This window comes from Talaromyces marneffei, chromosome 5 (assembly GCF_009556855.1).
Source record: "Talaromyces marneffei chromosome 5, complete sequence".
Taxonomy (NCBI): Eukaryota; Fungi; Ascomycota; class Eurotiomycetes; order Eurotiales; family Trichocomaceae; genus Talaromyces; species Talaromyces marneffei.
Window position 1 is genome coordinate 563,242 of NC_072352.1, and position 15,070 is coordinate 578,311.

General features: G+C 48.1%; 6 protein-coding genes across 6 annotated transcripts; all 6 read left to right on the plus strand.

The window, feature by feature from the left end:
- Positions 1–198: 198 nt before the first annotated feature.
- On the plus strand, positions 199–1,179 carry EYB26_006523 (uncharacterized protein; the record flags this gene model as incomplete). The annotated part of the gene is made up of 1 exon (XM_054265799.1): positions 199–1,179. One exon carries the CDS (start codon positions 199–201, stop codon positions 1,177–1,179), a length of 981 nt encoding a protein of 326 aa, XP_054121774.1.
- Positions 1,180–1,869: 690 nt separating this feature from the next.
- EYB26_006524 (uncharacterized protein) lies at positions 1,870–2,624 on the plus strand (the record flags this gene model as incomplete). Its single annotated transcript, XM_054265800.1, has 3 exons — positions 1,870–1,975; positions 2,031–2,353; positions 2,418–2,624. The coding sequence occupies 3 exons, from the start codon at positions 1,870–1,872 to the stop codon at positions 2,622–2,624; spliced, it is 636 nt and encodes a 211-aa protein (XP_054121775.1).
- A 14-nt stretch (positions 2,625–2,638) lies between these two features.
- EYB26_006525 (uncharacterized protein) lies at positions 2,639–3,124 on the plus strand (the record flags this gene model as incomplete). Its single annotated transcript, XM_054265801.1, has 1 exon — positions 2,639–3,124. The coding sequence occupies one exon, from the start codon at positions 2,639–2,641 to the stop codon at positions 3,122–3,124; it is 486 nt and encodes a 161-aa protein (XP_054121776.1).
- Positions 3,125–4,640: 1,516 nt separating this feature from the next.
- On the plus strand, positions 4,641–10,162 carry EYB26_006526 (uncharacterized protein; the record flags this gene model as incomplete). The annotated part of the gene is made up of 6 exons (XM_054265802.1): positions 4,641–4,936; positions 4,993–5,299; positions 5,348–6,451; positions 6,508–6,870; positions 6,931–8,886; positions 8,939–10,162. 6 exons carry the CDS (start codon positions 4,641–4,643, stop codon positions 10,160–10,162), a joined length of 5,250 nt encoding a protein of 1,749 aa, XP_054121777.1.
- Positions 10,163–10,328: 166 nt separating this feature from the next.
- EYB26_006527 (uncharacterized protein) lies at positions 10,329–10,942 on the plus strand (the record flags this gene model as incomplete). The annotated part of the gene is made up of 2 exons (XM_054265803.1): positions 10,329–10,517; positions 10,568–10,942. 2 exons carry the CDS (start codon positions 10,329–10,331, stop codon positions 10,940–10,942), a joined length of 564 nt encoding a protein of 187 aa, XP_054121778.1.
- A 2,023-nt stretch (positions 10,943–12,965) lies between these two features.
- EYB26_006528 (uncharacterized protein) lies at positions 12,966–14,891 on the plus strand (the record flags this gene model as incomplete). Its single annotated transcript, XM_054265804.1, has 2 exons — positions 12,966–14,723; positions 14,787–14,891. 2 exons carry the CDS (start codon positions 12,966–12,968, stop codon positions 14,889–14,891), a joined length of 1,863 nt encoding a protein of 620 aa, XP_054121779.1.
- Between the last annotated feature and the right edge of the window lie 179 nt (positions 14,892–15,070).

Sequence of the window (15,070 nt, forward strand, 5' to 3'; positions counted from 1 at the left end):
TCCCTTTTCTATAAAAAACAACTATTTGTTCTCAATAATTGGTATAAGGAGATCCCATTGTACCTTCCCACCCTGTGCCACTAACCACCGCCTAGAATCACACATCGGACAGCTATTCCTCCGACGCTTGCTTAGAAATCCGAAGCTCCCCTTAGCACTGTCAATCTCCCACCAATAGGTAGCCGACGTGACTCAGCCATGGTCTCACCAGAAGCTCTTTTAAAACTCGACGCTTCCCAGCTTCCTCTCCTGGGATCTCTTCTTTCTGTCTGCATCGCTCTCTACTTTCTCAAATCTCGCATGTCTTCTTCTGACTCCTCCGACAACATGCCTTCTGCTAAGGCTAAGCGCACTGTTCTCATCACCGGCTGCTCTGATGGTGGTATGGGTGCTGCCCTGGCTCTTGCCTTCCACAAGGCTGGCTTCAACGTTATCGCTACCGCGCGTAATCCCGACAAGATGACCAAATTGAAATCCGCCGGTGTCGAGACCATGGCCCTCGACGTTCTGTCTGATGCCTCCATTGCTGAGGCCGTCTCCAGGATTTCCTACTTGGATATCCTTGTCAACAACGCCGGTACCTCCTACAGCATGTCCATCACCGACATGTCTCTCGAAGAGGGCAAGAAGGCGTTCGAGATCAATGTCTGGGCTCAGCTCAACGTTACCAAGGCATTCTTGCCTTTTCTCCTCGAATCCAAGGGCATTATCGTCAACCAGACCTCGGTCGTCTCCACCATGGCCGTTCCCTTTCAATCTGCCTACAACGCCTCCAAGGCCGCCATGGCTATTTTCTCCGACTCCCTGCGCCTCGAACTCGAGCCCTTCGGTGTTACCGTTGTGGAGCTCAAGACTGGCGCCGTCAAGACCAACATGATCAAGAACCAGAAGGAAAACACCCAAATCTCCTTGCCCGCCGATTCCATCTACGCTCCTGCGAAGGAAGCTGTGGAGAGCGCAATGCGCAACGACAAGATGAGCGACTTGGGTACGCCTCCTGACCGCTGGGCTGCTGAAGTTGTCGGCGACTTGACCAAAAAGAAGATCCCCGCTATGATCTGGCGCGGATACAACGCCAAAGCCGGTCGTCTTGGAACAATCTTCCCTCATGGAATGATGGATTCCACCCTCAAGAAGATGACTGGGCTGGATGTTGTTGAGCAGAAGGTTAAGAAATAGCGGATGGATGAATTGTATCCGTTTGTCTAGTAGTTAGCTTCGGGGTTTTACTTTGATACCACTTAATGAGCAATTATTTAGATTGAATATATCTCGTGACGTGCAAATATGGGACGTTGTCCAAAATAGTAGACATGAATTGCACCACATTCTCGAATCTGAGTGATTATTGTTCTTATATATCTTCTACCTATAGGTATACATTGGTGGTTAATAGCTCAGCTTGAGCACATGCTAACAGCAGGATTTTCTACGCCCACGGAAACAAGGAAGAAGTTGACGCAGAATCGTGCTTACAAATTATCAAGCCAGGTCAATAACTTATGTATCCCGAAGTAACTTAACTAATTAACTAAAATAGTCATTGCTTTGTAGTAACAAAGGTATCGGACTCCGTACATCGGTCATGCCTCAGGAACTTGTCTAGAGTCAACCACTAAGGCCCCTCGTATAGGCACAGTGGGAGTATCGCCGCTATACTGATGTCCTAGAGCTCCAGTGGTATCGGTGATACAGCGATAATACAGGGGTACAACCTCAATGGAGCTTGGTAGGTGGGTACCTTATGCACAAACAATGCATATTTATTCGCAGAGCTATCTGATCATAAAAGCTCTCGTCTCCAGAACTTCTTTCTTTCCCTCTTTTATCTTTCTCAAGCTCGTTGGAATTTCACACAGTACCGTCAAAATGGCTATGATCCCACCTGCCGCTCCCAGGTCTGTCCTCGGTCGACACCGTATCCTCGCTCCCACTGCCTCTATGCGCGTCAGCCCGCTATGCTTGGGGGGAATGAGTATGTCTAGTCCTTGCAATTCAATGCTCAAATCGAAGAGTCTAACATGTTATAGGCTTCGGCACAAACTGGGCCATGGGACTCGGTGAATGCACCAAGGAGATGACCTACGACCTACTCGACACTTTCTACGACCTTGGCGGAAACTTTGTCGACACTGCCAACGCCTACCAAGGTGGGCAGAGCGAGGGATGGATTGGCGACTGGATGAAAGACCGTGGTCGTCGTAATGAGATAGTTATTGCGACCAAGTACACCATGACTCCTATGGCTGGAAAGCCCGTGAACGAGAGCAACTATGGTGGTACCGGTAGCAAGACTATGCACATTCCGATCGAAGCTAGTCTCAAGGCTTTGAAGACTGACTACATTGATATCGTAAGTCTTGGTCCTTCAGCTGAGAAAGAAGACGGAATAAGGTAGGTGCTAACTGAGGGGACAGTACTACGTCCACGCATGGGACTACGCAACCTCCATCCCCGAACTGATGCAGTCCCTCAACACCCTTGTACTTCAGAGCAAGGTCCTCTACCTCGGCATCTCCGACGCACCCGCCTGGTTCGTCACCAAGGCCTGCGCGCTTTCAGCGTCTACCAGGGCCGCTACTCCGCCCAACAACGTGACATGGAACGCGAAATTATCCCCATAGCCCGCGAAGAAGGTATGGCCATCCAGGCCTTCGGCGTTCTTGGTGGTGGTGACTTCAAAGCACCTGGCACAGAAGGCACGGGTGCTCGCCGCGTGCCCCCAGCCATGTTGATCGGACGTGAACAACAAGTCTCCAAGGTCCTACACAACGTGGCACAGCGCCACAACGTGCCCCTCACAAGTGTTGCGTTGGCCTACGCTATGCAAAAGACCCCTTACTTCTACCCCATCATCGGTGGACGCAAGACCGAGCACCTCAAGGCCAACATCGAGGCGCTGACGCTTGACCTCACCCCGGAAGATGTTGCTGAGATTGAGACTGGATATGAGTTCGATGTTGGCTTCCCGCACAACTTTATTAACATGCCTCGTCATATGATTGAGGGTCCTCAGCATGTTACTATCATGCATGATTTAGGTTACTTTGATTATGTTGCGCCGCCTGTCGCAATTAAGCCGCATCAGGGAGAGCTTACTGCTCCTTGGCAGGCTCCTCAGTAGAGGTACAACCGGGGTTTATGATTTATGGGATTGTGTGATTGAGTGTTGTGTATTTCAATTTGAAATGAAAATCAAAGAACCTTCCTTCGTCAATTTTTTTTTTTTTTTTCAACGCCGTATCTTCGGGATTTGGGAAATCTATGTAGGACAAGTAGGGAAAATATATCGGCACCCAGATTGAGGTCGATAGGATTGAGAAAATGCTCCAACAACGTAACATTCTACATCATTTTGATAGGTGATTGTTTTATACCAGTTCTCATTCAACGGTAATCTACAGGGTGGAAAATTAGATAAGCCAGATTGAGTATTAGTTAGAATTGGGCTTCATTGTCTCTGCAGGAACTAATGTCATGACTCTCACTATCCCAACACACAACCAACGTCCAAACCGATCCAGCTTGTAGTAGTTATACGAGCTGGACCATCTCTGTGTATTACTCTGTCGAGCTTTAAACAACCCGGGGCGAGGCTTTGCATAGCTTTATCAAAGACCGAGGTCATCTTCACGCCCTCAATCATCTCTCTATCTACAATTGCACCCCGATACTCACTACACCACGGCTAGGATAACGTGTCAGGTGTCATGTTAATATATCTAGGTTATTGATCGCCGTTCTCTCTACCAACACATGTAGAGCGTTGTGGATTATCAATTATCAGTCAAAAATCAGTACACAACTTAGGTAGCATGTAATAAAACCATCCACGTAAATGCATCGGACAAGTCTATCGCGAGAAGCCTGCAGATAGAAACTACTCACTACCAGACGTGACATAATCTCGGTCACCAAAGCATGGCACTAAATTGACTGTGTTAAGTAACGCGTTTCCTGCCAAAATGCGCCTTGCTTTGACACATATGTCAATCACGGACATTCATAGTTGTGATCATTTCTACTAATTGCAATATAGTCTCGCAAATTCAAGGGCCCAAACAAAAAAGCGACAGGTATGTAAGACCTGGGAGCTTTCGGAGTAGTCCAGTATCGTATCATCCAGTTATCTGAGTTCACGTTCTAGAAATGACAAGTATCCATACTCCGCCATCTCTATTCAGATAGTTACCCTAAGTCATCCAGTTCCCCGACAGTCGGTAGGTCGCTGTCCGATTACGTCTGTCAGGGTATAGACTTTGCCCACTGACTTATGGAGAATGCTAGATGCACAATTCAGGTGAACATTTCCTACCTAGCTAATTTATGACTCGAGTATCAATTCATCGTGTACCAAAGTTATAAAAACAAAGACTCTGCAGATCTACTCATTGGGGTTGCTGCTTCCTTTTCTTTTCATATTTCCCCTTGAAATGACAAAGAATATTTCGATTGTTCAACATTAAGTAGCTCTGAGTGCGTGGCTAGTTACATGATCAATCGTTCTGGTAATTAGTCAAACGCTCGTGTACCTGCTCCTTCAAACTCTCAGCACTATTTTGAAATATATAACCTATATATTTACAAGCATGGCCATCCTCACCCCCAGCTGATCCGACAATGGGTCAGAGTCCACAAGCATGCGCTTGATTTACTTTAGCAACGAGTTTCCGCGTGATGACTTGCATACTCTCTTTCGCGAGATCCAGGCTCATAGCAAGCACAGGAGGCATCCAATCCTCGCTCGCTTCTTGGAGGAGGCTACTCTCGCTGTTCTTGAGGAAGTTCGACTTCTTCCTAATACTTTGAGGAAGTTGATTCCTCCTTTCGAGACCATATTGAATTTTGCAGACTTTGCAGACCTCCGCAAGGGTCAACTTTGTGGCTCAGTCGATGGTATTATTCTTTGTACTGTTGAATTGTCCATCCTCATTGGGTGAGCAATCGCCCTGTCAAGATGTGAAATGTATTGATACTAAGGGCCCAAACCAGATACTACGAGCGCAACCCAAGTGAATTCGACTTTGAAACCATCAGCACCACCCTAGCTGGTCTTGGAATTGGACTTTTGGCTACCGCTGCCGTATCCCTTGCTCCTACAGTTGCCGACCTTCCCATCGCCGGTGCCCAGGTCGTTCGTCAGGCTTTCCGCCTTGGTGTGTTTGTTGACGAGGTCTCGCAGAACTTGCAGCCTCGCGATTTGACTGACGAGAGCACACCCGGCACTTGGGCCTATGTTCTTCCTGACGTTAAAGTGGAAGAAGTTCAGGCAGAACTTGACATTATTCACAAGTATGAGGTTAGTATCCTTCGCCACGCTAGGCTTTCTGTCTCTAACTTGTAATAGAAAACACCCGGTCCTAGCAAGATCTTTATCAGTGCCCTCAGCACCACCTCGGTCACAATCAGTGGCCCTCCTGCAAGGCTCAAGGGTCTCTTCCGCACAGCAGACTTCTTCCGTGACCGCAAGTTTGTACAACTTCCCGTCTACGGTGGGCTGTGCCATGCTAGTCACATCTACAGTCAGAAAGATGTCAAGACCGTCGTTCATACTCCTTCTATGACATCGCTTGACGCCAGGCTCGTCCCTCGTCTTGCCATTCACTCCACCAGCACTGGCAAGCCTTTCCCTGCCGGTAACGCCATGGAGCTCTTTGAGGATATTATCAACGAGATACTCAGACAAGCCATTCGTTGGGACTCTGTTGTGCAGGCTGTCGTTGAGCGTGCCGACTTCATTACCGATTCCCAGTGTCAGGTCCTAGTCTTCCGCACCTCCCTCCCTATCCATGATCTCACTTGTGCTTTGTCAAAGATCGGCGGCTTCGAGGTTAATACGGAAGAACTCGTGCCATGGGTATATGACAAGACTGAATCTGTCGATGGTGGTTCTCGCGGCCCCATGCAATCCAAGATTGCCATCGTGGGTATGTCCTGCAGAATGCCCAACGGCGCATCCGACACCGAGAAGTTCTGGGAACTGCTCGAGAATGGCATCGACTGCCACAGGAAGATCCCTGCGGACCGATTCGACGTTGAGACTCACTACGACCCTACTGGCAAGTGTGTCAACACTAGCCTGACCCCCTTCGGTTGCTTCATCGATGAGCCTGGTCTCTTTGATGCTCCTTTCTTCAACATGTCTCCTCGCGAGGCTCAGCAAACGGATCCCATGCAACGACTTGCGCTTGTTACAGTTTATGAAGCACTTGAGCGCGCTGGTTACGTTGCTAACCGTACTGCTGCGACTGACTTGCATCGTCTTGGTACTTTCTACGGTCAGGCTAGCGACGACTACCGTGAGGTGAATACCGCACAAGAGATCAGCACATACTTCATTCCAGGAGGCTGTCGTGCTTTTGGTCCTGGTCGCATGAATTACTTTTTCAAGTTCTCTGGTCCTTCCTACAGCATTGATACCGCATGCTCTTCCAGTTTGGCTACCATTCAGGTTTGTCCCCCTGAATAGTTTTGATAATTCAATGCTAAAAGAAAAAAACGGTATAGATTGCTTGCGCAGCTCTGTGGAATGGGGATGTTGACACCGCCGTCGCCGGTGGTATGAACGTCTTAACCAATTCTGATGCCTTCGCCGGTTTGAGTAATGGGCACTTCTTGTCCAAGACTCCCAACGCTTGCAAGACCTGGGACAGTGAGGCAGACGGTTATTGCCGTGCTCATGCTATAGGATCCATTGTCTTAAAGCGTCTTGGAGATGCCGAAGCCGATAACGACAATATCCTTGTTGTTATTCTTTCTGCTGCAACCAACCACTCCGCTGAGGCTATCTCCATTACCCATCCTCACGCTGGTCACCAGACTTACCTGGGATGTCTTTGCGCTAACAGAGCTGGCATCGACCCACTGAATGTCAGCTTTGTTGAGATGCACGGTACAGGTACTCAAGCTGGTGACTTTTAAGAGATCCAGTCCGTTACAAACGTCTTCGCTCCGATTACTAAACGGCGGAGCCAGAAAAACCCTCTCTACATTGGCGCTGTCAAGTCTAATGTTGGCCATAGTGGGGCTGCTGCTGGTGTCACTGCCTTAATGAAGGTCCTTCTTATGCTTGAAAAGGAGGCTATCCCCCCTCACGTCGGCATCAAGAACAGCCCTAACCCTAAGTTCCCCAAAGACATGGACAATCACAATGTCCGTATTGCCTTTGAGAAGACTCCATGGGAGCGTAGGCCTGACCGGAAGCGTATTGCTGCTGTCAACAATTTCAGTGCTGCTGGTGGTAACACTACCATTATTCTGGAGGAGGGTCCTCTCCGACCAACTACCGAGACTGACCCTCGCACTTCTCACGTCATCACTTTGTCCGCTAAGAGCAAGATCTCTCTCAAGGCTAACATCGAGCGTCTCATGGGGTACCTCGAAAGTAATCCTGATGTATCCTTGTCTAACATTGGATATTCTACCACTGCCCGTCGTTACCACCACAGCTACCGTATTGCTGTATCTGCTAATGATATCGATCATGCCAAGAAGCAGCTTACTTCTTCGTTGAAGAATGTTGATACTGCCAAGGCGACCAAGAGTGCTAGCCCTCCTCCTGTCGCCTTTGCCTTTACTGGCCAGGGTGCCTCCTTCAAGTCATACAATTTGGAGCTCTTCCACACGTCTCCGTACTTCCGGTCTCAGATCTTGCACCTTGACTCTCTTGCTCCGGGTCAGGGCTTCCCTAGCTTTATCCCCGTTCTTGACGGCAGCCATGAGAAGGATCATCAGCACTCTCCTGTTCCTACTCAGCTCGCTTTGATCTGTACCGAGATTGCAGTGGCCAAATACTGGGCTACCTTAGGTGTCAAACCTGGTGTGGTTGTTAGTCACAGCTTGGGTGAGTATGCCGCTTTGCACATTGCTGGTGTTCTCTCCGCAAGTGACACCATCTTCCTTGTTGGTCAACGCGCCCGTATGCTCGAGCAGAAGTGCAAGGTCGGAAGCCACAAGATGGTTGCCGTCAAGGGATCTCTTGAGAAAATTGCTCAGAGCGCCAATGGCAAGCCTTACGAAATTGCCTGCATCAACGGGCCCGAGGAAACCGTCCTCAGTGGTTCCACGTCTGACATGGATGCCATTGTGTCTGTCCTGGAGTCTGCTGGATGCAAGTGTGTCAGCCTTGAGGTTGCTCCTGCTTTTCACTCCGCTCAGACCGACTCGATTCTTGAGGAGTTCGAGACTGCCGCAACGGAGGGTGTCCTCTTCCAGACTCCTTACCTCCCAGTTATCTCGCCTTTATTGAGCAAGGTCATTTTCGACGACAAAACCATCAATGCCAACTACGTGCGCCGCGCTACCCGTGAAGCCGTCAATTTCAAGGGTACCATGGATGTTGCTCATAAGATCGGCGTTGTTGACGATGAAACAGCCTGGATTGAGATTGGACCGCACCCAGTTTGCATGAGCTTTGTCAAGGCCAGCCTCTCCACTGTCAACGTCGCTGTTCCTTCTCTTCGCCGTGGAGAGAACAACTGGGCTACCTTGGCACAGAGCTTGGCTACCTTGCACGTCGCAGGCACCGAGATTGACTGGAACGAGTTCCACCGCCCGTTCGAGTATGCCTTGAGATTGGTTGACCTACCTACCTATGCTTGGAATGACAAGACATACTGGATCCAGTACAACGGTGATTGGGCTCTCACCAAGGGTAACACTTTCTACGATGCTGAGAAGGGGGTTTCTGATATCACTAGTGTCCATCCCAAGGCCGCTCCTACTCCCCCCAAGTCTGCTTTCAGCACATCTTCCGTTCAGCAAATTATTGAGGAGAACATCGACGGTGCGGTTGGCACCATTACTATGGAGTCCGACCTTTCCCAGACAGAACTGCGTGCTGCTGCCTATGGTCACAAGATGAATAACTGTGGTGTTGTTACTTCTGTAAGTCTTTCCACTTATTGTTTAGTATTATCAGTCCTGATCACGTTAATAGTCTATTCACGCTGACATCGCCTACACTCTTGGTGAATACTTTTTTAAGAAGCTCAACCCCAAGACCAAGGAGGTCCATATCAACATTTCCGACCTCCAGGTTGTCAAGGGTCTTGTTGCAAACCAGAAGGATACACCACAATCCATACGGGTCACAATTTCTACTTCTGACATTAACACCAACCATGCCGCCTTGACTTGGTACAACGTCAATGAAGACACCCAGTTTGCTACCGCCAACCTCTACTTCAATGACCCATCCCAGTGGCTCTCTTCTTGGATACCATTCAAACATCTTGTCCAAGGCCGTATTGAGGATCTTGAGCGTATGGCTGAGGCTGGTATTGCCAACCGCTTCACCAACAGCATGGCCTACCTTCTCTTTGGTTCAAGTCTCGTCGAATACGCACCCAAATACCGTGGCATGCAATCCGTCGTCATGCACGGGTTGGAAGCTTTCGCTGACATTGAGCTTACTAAGGAGAAGAGTGGTACCTGGACTGTGCCACCTTACTTTATTGACAGTGTCGCTCATTTGGCTGGTTTCATCATGAACGTTTCCGATACCATGAACACTAAGACTCACTACTGCGTTACTCCGGGCTGGAAGTCCATGCGCTTCGCTAAGCCCCTTGTCGCTCGTGCCAAGTACCGCTCATACGTCAAGATGATTCCTACAGTTGAGAATCCCAATGCGTTCTATGGAGATGTTTACATTCTTCAAGACGATGTTGTCATCGGTATGGTCGGCGGTATTGAATTCCACCAATACCCTCGCATTTTGCTTAGTCGCTTCTTCTCTGCTCCGGATGATCCTAAGGCTCCTCCCATTGCTGTTGCAGGAGGACAATCTAAGCCCGCCGCTGCTGTTCCTGCTCCTAACCCAGTTCCAGTTACTACCCCAACTCCCGCTCCTACTTCCATACCCGCTCCTGCTCCTACACCGGCCCCGGCATCAGCACCTACAGCTAAGCCTGGTAGTGGTGTCAGCGCCGACTCTACGGCTGGCAAAGCCCTCCAGATCATCGCTGATGAGGCCGCTCTTGACCTTGAAGACCTCGATGACGAGGCCAGTGTTGCCGGCTTGGGTATCGACTCTCTCATGAGTCTTGTCATCGCTGAGAAATTCCGTGAGCAGCTTGGTATTACTGTCTCTGGCAGTTTGTTCTTGGAGTTCCCTACCATCAGGGACTTGCGTGTTTGGTTGGAAGAATACTATAACTAGGCGTTCATATATAATGTTTGGAATTCTTATACTCCCTGTCAATTGTGTTTGCCACATTTCATCTATTTTTTTATGTTATATTTGGGGAGGTCCGTTTTGTTACTGTTTGATGGTTTTACTTCTTTTGTATCACATCGCCATAGATGCCGCTTTCAAAAATTGAAACATGAGTGACAATCCGGCTATTCCTCCTCGGCCCTCCGGTGACCCTCACAAGCAATTTTTATGCCTTACTATCTGTGGTTACAAACAGCAGGGAATGAGTGAAGAGGACTACAGGCACCATATGCAACGGGTTTCGGCGCCGATGACCAAAGATCTCATGGTGAAATACGGAGTCAAGCGATGGACTCAGGTATCCCATTGGTTTTAACTATTTCTTACAATCACTAACCACATTCCAAGATTCACAACCAAGAAGAAACTCGGGCCCTTATGAAGCGACTGTTCGACCACCAGATGGCCAACTTGGCCGACTTTGACTGCTTCAGTCAGGTTGTCTTCAAAGATGTGGATCAATATAAACGCATGAAGGATGATCCATGGTACAGAGAACACCTTGTTGGCGATCACGAGAAGTTTGCCGATACGCAGAGGAGTGCGATGACTATTGGATGGATAACTGAGTTTGTTCGTGATGGCGAAGTTGTTGACGGCATGAAAGACCATCCACCTGCACCAAGCTTCCTCGGCACGTTGGTGCGCACCGCCGGGGCTGTAGTTCCAATTGCTGCAATGATTTTGTATGGAATTTATCGCTATACTGCAAATTTTTCATGAGTGTTTAATTCATTACCAACTAGTATTTTCTAGTCATTCTACACCCGATATCTAATTACACGAATTCGAGATTAGTTTAGGCAACCTGTTTAAACTTTGGGACTGTTTACGTACAGCTGAGCCTCTCTAAAAACCTAATGGCATAAATTGGATGATCTCATTTCTCAATTATCGGAATTCGGAGCATCTAGAATCAGTTAATATGTGGATTATAAGCATAAGAGCTATTTCTCGGGGGGACCTTGTATTTTAAAACCAGGCAATCCCAATACATTGATGAACAATTTCTGAGCTTTGAAGAGGTGAACTCAGTACCTACATAGTTTATTGTTCCATTATCGAACGAACTTGCCTTCATAATGTCTACTATCGGTCTCCAAGCGACTGCGGTGGTAACCGGGTCCTTTCTCTCGGGCACGCCGAATCTGATATTTCAATACTTAGAAGAATATGATGCTAACAATCTATAGGGGCCATGATGTCGTTGTCACTTTTCGCTGTACCCGTCCTTCTTGATACCACAACCGAATCTCCGCAACTACTTTTCCAATAGGTCCGGATGTATCATTATGGACACATGGTACCTCCCACCATGGCCGTCGGAACCTTCCTTCTATACAGTTACACAGCTATCAAAAAGCGAAGGGCAAAACAACCATGGCGACATTGGCTGATCGTAGGTCTAACTACCTTGACTATGGTACCTTTCACTTGGCTCGTCATGGCCCCAATCAACAATAGGCTTTTCGGCCTGCAGAAAGGTAGCCTTGCGGAACCGACTGTGGTGACTATCGCCGAGGCTAAGGAGCTGGTGATTAAGTGGAGCCGGATGCACATGACAAGGTCATTCATGCCTTTGGCTGGAAGTGTTATGGGAGCTATGTGGATCTTTACCAAATAGAGGGTGAAAGATAGAAGGTTAAGACTAGATAGTTTGGTTGGACTGAGTGTAGGTCCTCTTCCATTATAAAATTTACAAGACAAGCAATCTTGTGCATACTACGGAGTCCAAAGAAAGGATGGGGGCGGGCGGCAATAGAGTGGCTTGTCAAAAAGCGTCGGATTGGCGGGTTTACTCCCGGCTAACCCTGAATGTATTTTACAAGTATAAGAAAGGAAGAAGTGACTAGCAAGATTGTATCTGTTTTGTTCTCTGTCTCTCCGTCTACATGATGTTCCAAAGCCGGGTTCTTATAGACATTCTGGTGAGCTGATTTTGTGTATGGTCGACGTAATTTGTGATCTATCATGAGGGGTAAATCTGGGGGCCATAATGTAGAGCTTCTGATTGACTGCCTCATTTGACTGCTCCTGGATATTGTTGGAAGCCTGGTAATTAAGGCAGGCTAATCCTTTCTGGGATGCTGCTCAAGCAAGAATCTGGCCAATTAGAGAAGCTCAAATGTATACTAGTGCCTTGGCAGAGAGTAGCGATAAGGGGCCCACAACGAAGGGTATAAGCCCACGCCCACTCGTACATTGGTCAGAAAAACAACAACATGGACAGACATACAATTTTGTTAAGCAAGAGGTGTTACAAGGATAATACACAATACACGGATTCCGACAGATATCCGGATTATCTAACAAAAAGCCTAGGCGGGAGTAGATTAGGGTTAAGTGCTCCACTGTGGGTCCCTCCGCAAGTGATGTTGATTTTAGAGTAAATTTATCCCCGAACTCCGAGATCCGGTCCGCGATCCCCGATCCTTCCATTTCCGAATTTCCGAATTAGGTGAATTAGCTCCCCGACATCCTGGAGCGTACGGTTGTGCATATTTCTTAGGTTTTTGGCAAACGGGGATATTACACTAGCATTTGATCCGTAATTCGGAACACTCCTTGAGGCGTGGTTTAGAGCCGAACTACCCAACTAACCAAACTTGTAAATTGACCCTTTGTTAAAGTTAAGCAACGTTCTATATGTTCAATAGATCTTGGATAGAAGGGTTCCTGGAATGAAACACAGTTCGCGATCCGCGTGCAACACGTCGTTTCCCCATGGTTTCTGTATGCTACTACCATGTTGTTAATTCTGTCCTTAATCTTTGCGGTTTTCCCATCACCGCTTCGTAACCTACTTTTGTCTCTCTTGATGGGACGGAAGATACAGGAGGGTAATAAGACAAACTCGGATGAGCAACTGGCGGAGGTTCATGGTGGGGTGTGGGAACAACCCTCTGTCTTTGCACACATCGAACAAGGCTTGAAGAAGAATCCAGATGGACCAGCAGTCATTTCAACGATTCGGTCCGCAGATGCTATCCCTTACCTCGTATCCCGAGAGACTCATAAAACCACAACGAGTATAGCTTCGGTCGCTCAAAAGTCATCTTTGCCCAAGTCTAGTGTCTCTCCTTTTCAAAATGGCGCATTCTCCCCCCTCCAATTCGGCGCATTCACGCAGCCGTTTGGAACAGAGGGAAAGGAGAGCGAAGAACCGAAGGTTGTCATTCAGGAAAACCCCAAGACAGATACTTCCTCAGCATACTTGACAATCACATACAATCAACTACACCGCACGGCTTTGAAGTTCGCCGCTGGAATGATGGCGAATGGAGTCAAATCAGATACTAGAATGCTTATGATCATTCCTAATGGCGGAGAATACACTCTCCTTCTTTGGGCTTGCACTCTACTCCGTATTACCTACGTCAGCCTTGACCCTGAAATGCTTGATATCTCCGGCTTTACCACCCTTAAGGCTACCATTCGGACTGTGAAGCCGCAGATTGTCGTTGCACCCGATGCTATTACAGGAAAATCAGTCGATGTAGCAATCTCAAAACTTCGATTACCAAAGCCACTTACACTTTGTCTGTCCTCCTCACGAACTAGAAACTGGAAGCCACTCGCAGACTTGGTACATGAAGCGTTGAAATGTCCCATCGATGAAGAGGCCGTTGTGGCAGCCGCGCGAAACGACAATCCCAAGCGTATTCACTCCATTATGTACACATCCGGCACATCCGGTATCCCCAAGGGATGTCCAATGCGCATTTCAAACATGTCGCACATGCTTCACTCGCAGTCATGGCTCATTGATGCTGAAACAAGTACATTCGCTCTACAACAGCCCCATAACTCGCGTGGGATTGCGCCCGCACAGACAATGCAGACATGGAAAGCTGGAGGTGCGGTGGTGATGACAGGTCAAGAATTCAACGTAAAGGATGCTTTGAAAGCCATTACCAAGATACATGTCACATTTATCGTCTTGACCCCACCAATGGTTCACGAAATGGCCGTGGAACTTGCCGCAAACCACGTTGATGTCAGCTCCGTTAAGAGGATTCAAGTCGGCGGAGATGCCATTACCAAAGTATTATTGCTCAAGACTGCGTCTATCTTCCCCAAGGCTCAGGTATGCGTTAACCATGGAATGACCGAGGGCGGTGGTTCATTCGCATGGCCATTCTTCGAAATCCCAATTTCTAGTATTCCATTCTTCGGTGAAATCTGTCCCATCGGTGTTGTCGCACCTGGTGTTACCATTCGCGTCTGGGATACCGTTAAGAACAGCGTTGTAAGGAAAGCTCAACTCGGAGAGCTGCATGTTACAAGCGGAAGTCTCATCAAGCACTATTTCGGAGGCAAGTCTGAGACGTCATTCTACGATGATCATGGCGTGCGTTGGTTTAATATTGGAGACGTTGCTATCGTAAATCAGAGCGGGTTAGTATCAATCCTTGGTCGCCAGAAGGATATGATTAAGCGTGCTGGTGTTGGTATCATGCCAGCTGCACTTGAGAGCTCTATTGCGGCATTCACTGGGTCACAGGTAAAAACTCCTCAATCGTTACTAGTTGCAAGAAAATTCCAGAAGTCTTACTCGAGAATGTAGACAGTTGTCGTTCCCGTTACGCACCCAGTCGTCGGCCACGAGCCATTCGCAGTTCTGAGTTCATACAACGACAAAACCCAAGAACAAATCAAGGAGCGTGTTTGAGGTGTCTTCGGCAAGGATTATTCCCTTGGCGGACTTGCGTCTTTGAAAGAACTTGGACTTGTCGAGTTTCCAGTCAATCAAACACATAAGATCGTCAAGTCAAAGGTCCAAGTGGACGTGGAAAGACACCTCAGCAGATTGTCGGCAATTGACGAAACTGGATTTCAGATAAAGTAACA